Raw genomic sequence first — 14,082 nt, 5'->3', positions numbered from 1 at the left:
GAAAAAAAATCACATAAAAAAGAGAAGCTAGCGTTTCATTTATTTCAGAACGAAGAAAGTACTCCCTAGTCCCTCCGTCCCATAATATAGTGCTTCTTTCTTTTTTACATTATATTCAAGATAAACATTAGACCTTCGATATCTTCAATCCCTTATTAATAAAAAAAATATATAAAAAGTTGATATTATAGAACTACGCATTGAGGCGAATCTGACAAGATCTCACATGAATATATATGTTTTTTTTATATACACAAATGAGAATATTTAGTCAAATTTTAAAGTTCGGACTCAAATGAGAGAAACGAGTACTATAATGGGACAAAGGGATCGGAGTAGTAGAATACGATTGTTTGTTTCTTGTAAATTGTTTCTAGTAGTCGTCTGTTTGGATGCACAAAGTTACATTTCCTTCTATTCAAAAAAAAAAAACAAGTTACATTTCCTTAAGGATTTCAATTCCTAGGAATTTGATCGAAGTGAAAAAGTGAATTTCGAAGTTAAAATGTTTGGTTTGACCAAAATCTCTATTCTGTATATGGAAAGAGGGGTAGGACACCAAAATATTAGAGACCCTATTTTACCCTCATTACATCTCTATTCTAACTACTTACTTTAATTAAAAAAAAAAAAAAAAAAAACTATCTAACTAATTTAAAAAATAAAAAAAAAACATTACAAAAAGAAAAATATCAACAATTCAAATATCCCTAATTTATTAGATATAATTAATAATCAATTTAATTTCTACATCTCTCAAAAAAAATTAATTTTCTACGTATTTTCGCACGCATCGCGTGCATATAAAAACTAGTAGATTTTAAAAAAAAAAAAAAAAAAAAAACTCCTCTAGTTAGGAGCTTCATAATACTAAGCTTAAGAATCTTGCGAGTAAAAATCTTTACTACTAAACCAAAGCCTTGAATATCATTTTGTTTCTATCGTCAGATCTAATTACTATATATATCAACCCATAATGATATGAGGTTTATCTATTCATGCATATAGTTCATTAACAAGTTGATTGGCTTCTTAAATTCATGGAACCTACTTCAGAAATTGTAACATGAAGTCAACTCCAATGTCATATATATCATGTAAGCATGCATGATACGTTACGTTAATTCATCAATAGATCAAAAAGAAAAATAAATAGCAACCGAATTTAATATAAATGATCTTTAATATCAATCTGGCTAATTGCCAAAAGAATCTCACGTAGCAAGAACAAGTTTACATCAAAAATATATAGCACATACTATGTACTAGCTCAAATAGAAAAAAATTCCATCTTAGCCAAGAATTTATACTGTTAATTAGGATACTAATTATATAACAGAATAAATATACAATGAAATTAAGCATAGTCACACATCCCATAAACGCAATATTGTCCAACCAAGCACTTGTTGTTGCATCTCCCACAATGCCTTTTGTCAAAGTTTTTATCTACGCACTTTCCATTGCAACAGTCGTAAGTAAACTTACACTTATTATGACAAGCTCCACAATGTTTTTTGTCAATAGTAAGATCAAAACACTTGTTACCACAACATGTGAAATTCTTCCCATACATAACATCACAAACCTCATTGTCCTTGTGACAATGATCGGCAGGCTTTAAACTTCTTCCATGTTGTTGATAATTATCGTTCTCTACTAGAAATCGGCTTATTTTCTTAGAAGGGGGCAACAACGCGTTGTTGTTGTTGTTGCCCTCTTCTTTGATGTGATATTGCTCGTGTTTTTTATTTGTAACACTAATTGAACTAAGCGCGATAAGAGCCATTGCCATGGTGATAGCTACCAAGGCGAATGCCTTGATTGTCGTCTTCATTGTTGTTGAGGCCATTTAATGATCATACAATGTTGTGAATGATATATCAAATTCAAAAGATAGGAGAGAAAAGGGTGAGAATCAAGGGAAAGATGGTTATTATGAGTTGGTATGATTAATGAGTTGTGTGAAGTTGGCTTAAGAAAGTGTTGGAGGAATTTGAAGGTATTTATAATGGAATAGTGGGATGAGGGAGTTGACATAATTTATTTACAAATAAATGGGGAGGCGACGGCGAAGGGTTGCTTTATTTGGGAGTGATGTATGGAGTGTGCTTGAATCTTAGCAAGGGGTTCTTTTGGTAACATGGGGATCTTGAATTGTAGGGAAGAAAGGTGCAATCTTGAGTAATAAGCAGCACATGCAATATTTTATACAAGTACTAAAATAGGTCAAAGTCTAAGTGGGAATGGGGTGCTTAATTTTACTACTAAGATACCATCAAAGATACCAAACCACCAAGCTAAGGCCTAATTTAGAGTATGGGTGTTCAAAATTGAGTATATTCCATTGTTTAGTTATCAATGATACAAATAGTTGCTTTTGCAAATAGTTGGAACTGTGAAAGGTTGGATACTTGGATATTTGTATAATTGATAGCTGATTATTCCAAGTTGAATTGGGCTATACGATACTCGAAATTCATAATTCGAAATTCTTATATTTTTGTTCATTAGATTTACAAAGATGACATTTAATGTAATGTTTAATTTCATACTTTCATTTGATGTTGTCAAAAAACCAACTCAACCAAAAGCTTTAAACTGATGGTTGGAGTCGCAGGGAATAGTTGTATACTCTATCACGCCTCCTCACACGAGAGGTCATTGGGCTTGACTGTGGATTCAACACAAGCCTCCATCATATTGGAGTTAAATATTTCACTTAGAAAGAATGGTTGAATGAGATTTGAATATGTGACCTTTATGTCACGTTGGTTTTGTTATCATGTCAAAGGACCAACCCAACCAAAAGATTAAGGGCCCGTTCGTTATCGTTTTTTGTTTTCAGTTTTTCTGAAAACTAAAAACCAAAATCTGGAAATAAACCAGAAAAACTGGTTTTCACTTTTCAGTTGTCAGTTTTCAAAATCATCATGTTCCCAATAAATTTGACTAATTTTTTATTTATTATAGGACATATATCATATGACTTTGAAAATCAAAAAATAAAAAAACAGAAAACCACAATAATACAGAACGGGTCATAAGCTAATGGCTGGAATCCCATAAATAGTTGTATACTCTATAAGATGGAATTGATATTGTGTCCATGAATACTTATTTATTCCTTGTGGCATTTATGTGCAAAAACTTAGTGTTGAAGAGTATAATGTTGCCTCTACTTGCATGGAAAAGATGGATTGTTCGCTTTCTATTGCAGGGAGATGGATTGTTTTCTTATATTACTAGATAACTCTAGGGTGTCTAACAAAACCGTGTGCGTCAAAGACTCAAAATGATCTCTAACATGTGCTTTTGCATTAAAGAAAAGAAAAAGGCGTATTTTCATAATAATAATATATATATATATATATATATATATATATACAAGGACGTTGAAAATTATTATGATGATGTATATACATCAACATGACAACATCCTTATTAGCCTTCCCATGCAACTTTGCTGTAACTTAGAACCGAACCTTTACCAAGAACAACTTTTTTTTTCAAGACCTAGCAGATGCAACATAAGTAACCTTTACCAAGACCTAGATGCAAGCAAGTAACCTTCCATGCACCTCGGCTGTAACTTAGAAATTCGAAAGTATTGGTAGATGAAGGCCGTACAAATGTACAAATACTGGACGTAATATGAAATATTAGGGAAATTAGGATAGAGGTCAATAGATTTTGGGTTATTTAAGTTAATAGAAATTAAGAGTAGGTTATAGACGATATTTGGTATATTATATCCAAACCTAAGGGTTATTTGATGAATTTTTAATATTGAAAATGTACGTACCTCATGCATTTTGTAAGATCTCTGGAGTAGCTGGTGAAAATATGTTCTTTATAAGATTTAATTAATAAACCAAAATATGAAATTCTCATTTCATGTATAATTTATAGTTTAAAGAAATTTGGTAAAACTGAAGAATAAAAATTATAGTATTAGACTGAACAATAAAGCTGTTTTCGAACTATATTTTGAATTAGTAGCAAAACATATTTGTGCTAAATTTTGAATGAAATAATAAATATTGTATTGATATTTTAAATAAAAATAATATATACAGAATTTAGCTTATTTTAAGTTTTTTATTATTATAAAAGTACAATATTTTGATTCTTATCAGAATATTTTGATAACATAAGGTCGAATGTAGCTTTTATAATATCAACTTTTTATGATTTTAGTTAATAACGAATTAAAGATATTTATGGCGAAAGACATACACTAAAAACTTTTTTTAATATAGGTAAGTTGAAAAAATTGAGAAACCTCTTGTAAGGGTTGAGACTCGATCCCAGGACCTTTGGGCTTGGAGGTAATGTGAATATCACTAAGCTTTCACCTACTACTCGTTTATATTAAAGATTATGCACAAGTAAATAGGTGGAATAAAATTATGGACAATATATAGTTGCTTAACATAATTAATACTATCTTTCTAAGCATGCGTGTGCAATGACGATTTTTTCATTCTGATATTTTGTAATATCGAGTAGTTAGTTTTACATGCAACGACAACTCATTATAGTAGTTTAAAGTTGACAGTTTTTTTCAATAAAGGCTTTGTTTTGTTCAACTTATTAAAATTTATTTTCAGCAAAAATAAGTTCAAATCAATTGATTAGATAAGCAAATTAAGTTGAATAGAACGAGACCAATGTAGTTATTAACGAAAGCATGCACTTCTAATCAATATTTTCAACATAGTACTCGATCACCTGTTTTGTCAAGTTTATCTAATTTGATTAGAAAATTAGTTCATAATTACAAATATATATTTTTCTTTATTTACATTCAAATAAAAAAGAATCTTTCTTTTTTCTATTTTTTGCTTTTTTAATTCCCAAAATTTGATTCAAATTTATGTTCTCCATAATTGCAAAGCTTACCTTCACATTTTTGTGCTTTTCTTTTTACTTAGTTGTGAACAATTTTCAATTCTAACACTTATTTATCTATCATTATTAGTATAGCTAAAACTTCAAATGTAGTACATTGCTTGTCTTGATCTGACCTTATTATCTAGTGAAAGTATTGGGTCAGACCGTCTGACCCAATATTCTCGTCAGACGGGCTGAGCCCAGTACTATAATATACAGCAACGACGGCGGTCGAAGGATTCTCCATCATTCCCACATAAAACCCACCACCACCACCACCACATTATAAAGCCTCATCCATCTCCACCGCCACCACCTCAGTTCTCGATGCGACACTCTTCGCTCTCTTGCCGGGTGGAATAGCAGCAGCCACCACTGCAACTGGACTGGTATATCCTGTGACCCATCCACAAACAATGTGATTGCGATATCTCTGACTGAAAATCAGCTCCAGGGAACAATCTCGAGTTTTCTTGGTAACCTGTCAAAACTTCAGGTTCTTGATCTAACCACTAATGCTTTTGTTGGTCAAATTCCTGCTGAACTTGGAAATTGTTCTGAACTCGTAGAACTTACCCTCTTTGATAATGCACTCTCTGGCAACATTCCACCTGAACTAGAAAACCTTCAAAACTTGCAATCACTAGACTTAGGGAACAACTTCCTCATCAATGGAAGCCTTAGGGCTGTATGATAATGAGCTAACGGGGCCTGTGCGGAAGAGTGTTTATAAGGAATAATGAAGAAGAAGGAGAAAGTGAGAGAAAGCAGAGGTTAGTTTTCTTTTCAGTTGGACTTTGTTTTCTTTCAGTTGGACTTTGTTTTCTTTCATGTTTTGTTTCTTTCAGTTGGACTTTGTTTTCTTTCAGTTGGACTTTTCTTTCAGTTGGACTTTGTTTTCTTTCAGTTGGACTTTGTTTTCTTTCAGTTGGACTAACTGAAACAAAATGAAGACTACCTGAAGAAAAATGAAGACTACCTGAAAAAGAATAAAGACCAACTGAAACCCAAGTAAGTCTAACTGAAGCACAAAAACCAACTGAAAAAAAAGAAGACTAACTGAAAAAAAAGAAGACTAACTGAAACAAAATGAAGACTCTGAAAAAAAATGAAGACTACCTGAAAAAGAATAAAGACCAACTGAAACCCAAGTAAGTCTAACTGAAGCACAAAAACCAACTGAAAAACAAAGAAGACTAACTGAAAACAAAATGAAGACTACCTGAAAAAAAATGAGACTACCTGAAAAAAAATGAAGACTACCTGAAAAAAAATTGGAACCACCTGAAAGTCGTCCGACCAAGATTATGGTCGGACGAGTCCGACACAATACGTTCTCTATTATCTATATGTAATTGACTTACACAAATTAAAATTATATAAACCCATTAAAATGATAATTTCTTTACATTACTATAATATTGTGGAAGTATATTGTAATTTTTTTTTATTTTGATAATGTTTCCTTTTGATTGAAGATTTTGGTAATTTGTTATCTTTGTTTTTTTTTAACTTTTTAGTCTTTCTTTTTGTTAAAACCTAATTTTTCAAGATATTCTAATTTCAATTGTTTTAAATGGTAAATATTTTGATTGATTGATTGCCCATTATTATTTTAAAAATAATTTAAACAAAATTGATTTAATTAAAAGAGTAAGAGTATTATAATCATTTAATTCGATAAATACCATACCTCCACCGACCTTCACTTATACTTCATTATAGAGATATACTAGTATGTTTAAAGAAACTTAATGTAAATTAAAAACCATTTCTTCCATGGAAAGCTAACACTTTTAGGTTTAATAATAGCTTGAATTGGTTTGGAAGTCCGTATGATAACAAAGGGTTGACTTTTGAACACATGATTAATTATTCAAACTTCTAACTTCTAGTTCTATTACTTACTGTTACAGACTTATAGAAACATCACCCTAAAGTCAACCCCTGGCAAGCATGTTCGTTGTATACTCGATCGTATTGCCAGAAATGAATCATGGCTAGCTGATCAGTGAAGACAGTAGTAGGAACCTAAGAATCTAAGATACACTAACGTAATAAACTCATTGACTATTATCTCCAGTTAATTACTCAAAGGGTGAAACTGTCATCATGTGGAAAGGTAGGTCAACTTCGTGCTATTCTTTGATTACTAGAAGTCTAGAACTACATAGAATTTGTTGCAATAATATTTGTTTGTGTTTCTGGTGATTAAGGCAGGTTATGCATCGTTGTATGGAGCCAGGATTTCAAAATCGAGGGATCACAAAAAAAGACAAATTAAAGGATATTCAAAATTGAAAAATTTACAACGCAAAGACTAATCGTTCCCTATATTCATTATTCAATACAAATTAACACATATGAACTAACTATTAAACTATATGAAAATCAATCAATAAATTACTATCATAAATAAACTAAATCATCATAGAAAATTATAAATTAATTAACACTACCAAATTTATACAAATTCACATTTCACAAGTTCAACATTCACAAAAAAATAAACAACAAACTAACTAATAAACTAAATGCATCAATCACTTATCACACCTTACAAATTCTAAATTTCACACATATATGCAAATATTACAATTAATATCAACCAAATCAGATTTTAAATATACAATCTAGGAATTAGGAATAAATAATGTAAAAGAATTAAAATTTAAATTATGTAAATGTTAATAAAATAATACCTGCTGGCGTGCTGGGCGATGGCTGCCAGCAGGCTGGTCGGAGGAGGCGAGGAGCGGTGCTGCGGTGCCGCCTGCCGGAGTGCCGGTGCGGGCTGCGGTGCCTGAATGTTGACTGGGCAGCCGGGAGTGAGAGTGTGGGAAAGTGCGCTAATTTTTTTTTTAGCCTGAGAAATTGAGAATTGAGTAACTGACTATATTGGGAAAGGAATGAGAGAGAAACTGATAGTTTTTAAAATTAAATGATTTTTAGTTTTAAATTTTTAATTTAATTTGAGATCTGATAAGAATTGGGAGTTGGGAAGTTCGGGACCACTATAATTAATAAACATATGCAAGTGGGCCAAAAAGCAGAAACTGACATTAAGAGTGCAGCGTGCGCTTCCCTAGTTTAATTTTTTTATTTTGACGAAAAATCTTCAATTTTTTAAAAAAAATTTGAGGGGTCACGCACGTGACCCAATGTGGCTCCGCCACTGTCTCTCCGGTCTTTATTAATTAGTTTACCCGTATTCCTTTTTAGGGTGTCCCTTATTAGTTTACCTCTTTCTTTTGTTTCTATTTTTGGAATGGGATCACTAACTTTTCATCATACATACATTCAACTTTAATATAAAATAATAGGATCTCTTTCTTTCTATGACCCACAACATTATTTCTCCTAAAACTTTGTGGAAAAGAAAAGGGTAAACTAATAAAGACCGGAGGGAGTAGTTTAGAGGAACAAAGAGGAGAAAATAAGGAAAAAACTTCGTCTATCGTGTAGATAATTTTTGAAAGATAGGTAGTAATTGTGAGAATTTTTTTTAACAGGGGAGTGAGAATAAATTTAATGTATTATTGATCATTTATTGTGCAAGGTTTGCAAGGGTGGTAATTAGAGGTGGGCATGAGCCTGGCCAGCACGCGGGCCGACACGATTTGGGCCCGGCCAGGAACGAGCCCGCTCAAGGCCCGACCCGTTGTCCGCTACGTGGGCCACGAGCTTGTCACAGTCAAGAAATTTTATATCAAGCCCGCACCGGCACGAGCCCGCGTGGGCCGATCCGCGGGCCAAACGCTACTTTTCTTTGTTTTTTATCCTAAAACTGTCAAAAATACAAAAAAACAACATAAAATACGGGCCAGGCCCGCAGGAGGCACGAGCCCGACCCGCGTGCCCGTGGGCTTGGGCCGGATCGTGGACAAAATTTAGAAATTTCAAGCCCGACCCGGCAATCACGGGCACGGCTCGGCCCGCCATTTCCCCAAGCCCGACCCATGCCCAGGTCTAGTGGCAATAATAATGGCAAATTACACCTAGAAACAAATTAGTCATAATTTGAGAAAAATAAATACCTAGAAATTTACAAACAATGGTATAGGATAATACATTTACTACTTTCATATCAATATGCATTGAACATAAAATTTTATAATAATTGACTTTTGACATCACTTTTCAATGTCAAATGTCCAATTTTTTTCTTAGAGAGTTCTTTAAAAAAAAAACCCTTTTATATCGTTGAAATTTTAGTCCCGTTACTTCTTTAAGAAAATAAGTATTCCTCTACTGTACTAGAGGCTTTCTTATTCAATCATGGAGCTTAATTTTTGAGAATAAATCATGTGGGAGTACAATAGTTAGAGGTCCCACCTCCCAACCTCATGATCGGGAGTTCGACTCTCATCAACCTCATATTTGGAGTGATTATGTGGATTTATGCTTCTGGATATAAATCCCCAGTTTCCAGTCTCTGGAAGTTTTCATATGGATTGGGATCCCCTTCTTACCCCCTAGATCATGAGGGTTGAATCTGCTTGGGCCAGTAAATTACCGAATAAAAAAAAATGGAGCTTAATTTCTTCCCCCACAATTCAAGATACACAAAAACTTCCAAATTTGGTCATCTATTAGACTGTTACCGTGTTCGCAAAAGAACCCAAATCAGAATTCAAACACACTCCATGCAATCATGCATCACACCCGTATAACGTAACCCCTCATCACCACCTCCCTTTTTACTACTTCAATTCTACAACATTTAATTTTTGAGGGTCAAGGTCAACTCCCTCCCTTTATTCCCTTATATAAATACCTTCACTCTCAATAAACACAACAACTCATAACCATCTTGCATTGCTTACTCATTCATCTCCTTATTACACCCAAAAAAAGTGAGCGACATCTAAGTTAAACTTGGAGGTAGAAGTCTTCTTTTATTTCTCGACGGTGAAGTAAGACCAAGCTCCTTCACAACATTATTTGAACAAATTATGGCCTCAACAATTACAACAACAATCAAGGCATTCGCCTTGATAGCTATCACCATGGCAATGGCCCTCATCGCGCTTAGTTCTATCAGTACAAGTTATAATCAACTCGAGCACCATGTCGAAGAAGAGGGCAACAACGCGTTGTTACTCCCTTCTAAGAGGATAAGCCGATTTTTAGGAGAGAGCAATAATTTTTATCACCATGGAAGAAGCTTAAAACCAGCCGATCATTGTCACAAGGACAACGAGGTTTGTGACATAAATTATGGGAAGAATTTTACATGTTGTGGGAATAAGTGTTTTGATCTTACCATTGACAAGAAACATTGTGGAGATTGCCATAACAAGTGTAAATTCACTTATGACTGCTGTAATGGAAAGTGTGTAGATAAAACCTATGACAAGAGGCATTGTGGGAGATGCAACAACAAGTGCTTGGTTGGACAATCCTGCGTTTATGGGATGTGTGACTATGCTTAATTCATGTTAATGTATGTAGTGCTCTCAAAGACATATATTTATATCTTGGCTAAGATCGGAATAAATCCCCTTTGAGCTAGTACATACTTCATACTTGTACGATATAGGTTTGAAGAAAGTTATTTTTTGGTGCATGACATCGAAGATTCAATAAAACTAACACTTGTTTCTTTATGTAAACACATACTACGTACTAATATTTTTGTCTTCTTTAATAATAACTTATATTTTGGCCCGAACGACGCTACGAGTTAGTTACAATTATCAAATATATTATGATTCATAATTTATTTTATTAGTTTTTTGTAATTTTTAATCTAGTGCAAAATTGGAAAATGGATGTTATGGCCGACATGATAATGTTTTACCAAAAAAAAGAACTTCTACGGAATTGGGATATAAAAAATAATTTCAATTGAATTAGGGTAAGAGAATGTTATTACCTTAATAAAAGTGTCATAGATCAAAATTCTTGTCTATGTCTTTATAGTTACATATAACAGTAAGACTTTATTATATTTTACTTTGAAACACATGAAATATTGAAATTGTAGTAATTTGGTGGTTAAATTAAACTCTCACATTTCATTTCAAAGGTCATGGGTTTGATTCTTATAGCTACACAATGTTAATATTTTTAATTAGATTATACATAGTTGGTACATAAGTTATAGAGTGTCATGTGATACCGTTCCTTTCGTAGGAACACCTTTTAATATATTTGTATAGATAAAAGAGAAATGAAATTTTGGATAGTGTTCTGATCTCAATATTTTTTTATAACTAGTATTTTGGCACGAGCGATACTCCGGGTCAGTCAAAATTATCAAATATATTATTGTTTATAAATTTCATACTCAATTTTATTAGTTTTTCTTAATATCGTGTCTTGTGCGTAATTAAAAATGGACGTTGCAGCATGATAACTTGTTTATAAAAAAACTTTAAAGGAATTGGAGATAAAAATAACAATTGCCGTGGAATTAGGATAGGAAAATGTCATTACTTAATAAAAGTGTTAGAGATCAAGAAGCTTGTTTATGTCTTTATAATTACATATATTATAAGACTTTATGATATTTTACTTTGAAACATTATTTAAGCATTGAAATTGTAGTGCATTAGTAGTTAAGCTCTCACATAATATTTCAAAGACCATGTGTTCGAATCTTAGTAACTACATATTGTTAATATTTTTAAATGAGATTATAAACATATGTATTAGAAGCTTGAGCAGAGTGGCACGTGACACCGTTTCAAAGTAACGCCTTTTAATATATTTGTATAGATTTTTAATAATATATAATCGAGAATATTGATAGTCAAAGTTGTATGTCGATAGATGTATCTACTGATCAACATGATATATCTATTAAGAAGCAGATAAAGTATATGTAAGACCATGTCTCATTGACCAACTAATTATCAATTGAAGGAAAAAACATTGAATCTCATATATTGTTATTTATCAGTAATAATAATACAATAATTGAATAATAGTACTAATAATGAAGACTCATCTCGACTCTTATGACCGCCCTGTCCAATAACCAGGTCTAATCACAACAGTCTCGCAACCGAACTCTTAAGGATTGGGGTTGGCCATGAAGGTGGGTTATAAGGGAACAATTTAAACGAATCCATGGAATAAGAAGGATAAATAGGGGGCTTGAATTTAGAGATCGAATGCACTGTCTTAGTTCTCAGGTTCACAGCCAGTAGACGTTTCTCGAACACCGATAAAACATACATGACATCTCCATCATAAGGATTAAAACCTTTGATAGAGAAGTACTTCAAATCAGCAGAGTTTATGGTGTCCTGCCAATTAACAGCATTAAATTCGACGAAATGCTTTATTTCCCAACTCCGATTGTTTTTATCTGTGTAATCCTTCATATCCCAGACTTTAATTGTTTGTGTTGAAGGAGTTAAAAATCTCCAATTATAAAGACGAAGTTGTTGTTCAATATTTGCTACACATATACTACCATTACCAAGAACTAAATAGTAGTGTGTTTGCTTGTTTTTGACGATCATTGCATCTTGTGGAACATCAATGAAGTCACATTGTTGAGGATTCTTAAAAGGATTATATATCACAATCATGTTACTAGTACACCAAAGTAATTCTCCATTTAACGTCGTGCCATCTTGCCCTGCTGCTTCTTTTGATCTTACCTTGTCTACAACGAGGTCTGGATGTGTAGGAACAAGGTACTTAAGCCAACTATTAGTATCCGACGAGAAGACGTAGATATGCAAAAACCCGTCACTTGTAATGCCTCCTCCGCCATGGTTAGGCCTTGCCGCCTTCGTAACGAGTACCACTTTGTATAGGGCTGGATCATCGACACTACAAATGCAGCCTCTGAAATCAGTCTTGCAATTGTTGAGTTTATTGTCGATGAAAAAAGGTGGAGGTTGAGGAAGTTTATAAGATTGCTTAGTTATAGGGTTACATACAAATAGATGTATGGCAAAGGGATCATATAGGTTACTAAATGTTGATTCTATCAAGACTAAATCATGATTAGATACAAATGATAGCACATTGCGAATCCCTTCATGATTTAGGAAATCAAATGATATTAAGTTGTTGTTTGGTATAGTTTGCACCTTTAGGCACGGTAGTGAAGTTGTAGTAGTGCTCCCAGTCTGAAATACAGAACTGTAATATGTATTGACAAGTTGAAAAAACAGGTCTTTCTCATTATCATCCCCTGTACTGCTACAGATTCGACCACGACCACGACCACGATGGCAATGCACAAAGAAGGGACTGGAAATCAAAGAAAGCCAATGCTTCGACACACACTTGCATCTATGGCCGTCTTTTGCCGGTACTCGTATAAGAATTTCAATCAATGTTTCATCGTCTAAATCTTGCAATTCTGTATTTCTCCTCTTTATTTTCTTATTCTCCATTATTGATATTAACAACTTTGAGTAGATATGTAACGGTTGTTTTCTGTAATTTTCTTTTTTATAAAGAGATGAGAAGAGAATAGAAGGGATATATATAGACCTTTGATCATGTATCGACACCGGCTACTTTATTTATGTCTTGGGTTGGTAGTTGCGAATTTGCGAGTGCGAATTCAATTTGTATTAGGAAAGTATATATATCGATAGTAGTTTATCTTTACGTATTAGGATCTTTTAGAGTTTTAAAATAACTCTACAAGATAGAGTTTTAGTAATATTAACCATTGAATAAAGAAGTTAATGGATCATATATTATCTCTTCAAATCTTCTTAATTTATCCCATCTAAATCCACCCCCTAATTTTTCTCTACCATAAATCTTATGTTATCACTTATGAGGTTTTTAATGTTTATTAGTTACCTATCATTAAGAAATTGAGTTAGTGTTCCCGAGTATGATGTACCATATTTGATAAGATTTGAATCTAAGACCTCAGGGATTAGGTAAGAGACTTGCCAAATGACCAAATGGCCAAACAACACTCTTTTTTTTTGGGGGTACATAATGCAGCCAACTTAAATCACGAAATTAAAAATAATTCTACAATTTGATAGTAAGTCATCCATAGAGTAACTGGGGGGTTTGTGGAAAAAATCCTAATTACATTTTTTTAAGGGAAAAGCTAAATGCAGCCCTAAGGGCTGCATATAAAAAGCTAAAAATGGAAAAAACAAGCATTAACTGATCATTTATTACATAGATTAATGCAAACTTTTGTCATAAATTAACAACTAATTTCCATTTTAAACAATGTATTTATGT

General features: G+C 32.9%; 3 protein-coding genes across 3 annotated transcripts; 1 reads left to right on the top strand and 2 right to left on the bottom strand.

The window, feature by feature from the left end:
- Positions 1 to 1,073: 1,073 nt before the first annotated feature.
- On the bottom strand, positions 1,074 to 2,159 carry LOC130590931 (stigma-specific STIG1-like protein 3). The gene has a single exon (XM_057393730.1). The coding sequence runs from the start codon at positions 1,850 to 1,852 to the stop codon at positions 1,358 to 1,360; it is 495 nt and encodes a 164-aa protein (XP_057249713.1). The 5' UTR covers positions 1,853 to 2,159; the 3' UTR covers positions 1,074 to 1,357.
- A 7,692-nt stretch (positions 2,160 to 9,851) lies between these two features.
- LOC130590984 (stigma-specific STIG1-like protein 3) lies at positions 9,852 to 10,413 on the top strand. Its single transcript, XM_057393773.1, has one exon. The coding sequence runs from the start codon at positions 9,852 to 9,854 to the stop codon at positions 10,329 to 10,331; it is 480 nt and encodes a 159-aa protein (XP_057249756.1). The 3' UTR covers positions 10,332 to 10,413.
- Positions 10,414 to 11,891: 1,478 nt separating this feature from the next.
- On the bottom strand, positions 11,892 to 13,259 carry LOC104883404 (uncharacterized). The gene has a single exon (XM_010667927.1). The coding sequence runs from the start codon at positions 13,257 to 13,259 to the stop codon at positions 11,892 to 11,894; it is 1,368 nt and encodes a 455-aa protein (XP_010666229.1).
- Between the last annotated feature and the right edge of the window lie 823 nt (positions 13,260 to 14,082).

This window comes from Beta vulgaris, chromosome 4 (assembly GCF_026745355.1).
Source record: "Beta vulgaris subsp. vulgaris cultivar EL10 chromosome 4, EL10.2, whole genome shotgun sequence".
NCBI lineage: Eukaryota > Viridiplantae > Streptophyta > Magnoliopsida > Caryophyllales > Amaranthaceae > Beta > Beta vulgaris.
This window is presented reverse-complemented; position numbering and strand designations above follow the sequence as displayed.

Bases quoted from the DNA above. Each gene is read 5' to 3' on its own strand.
- LOC130590931 (XM_057393730.1), bottom strand. From the start codon at position 1,852: ATGGCCTCAACAACAATGAAGACGACAATCAAGGCATTCGCCTTGGTA.
- LOC130590984 (XM_057393773.1), top strand. From the start codon at position 9,852: ATGGCCTCAACAATTACAACAACAATCAAGGCATTCGCCTTGATAGCT.
- LOC104883404 (XM_010667927.1), bottom strand. From the start codon at position 13,259: ATGGAGAATAAGAAAATAAAGAGGAGAAATACAGAATTGCAAGATTTA.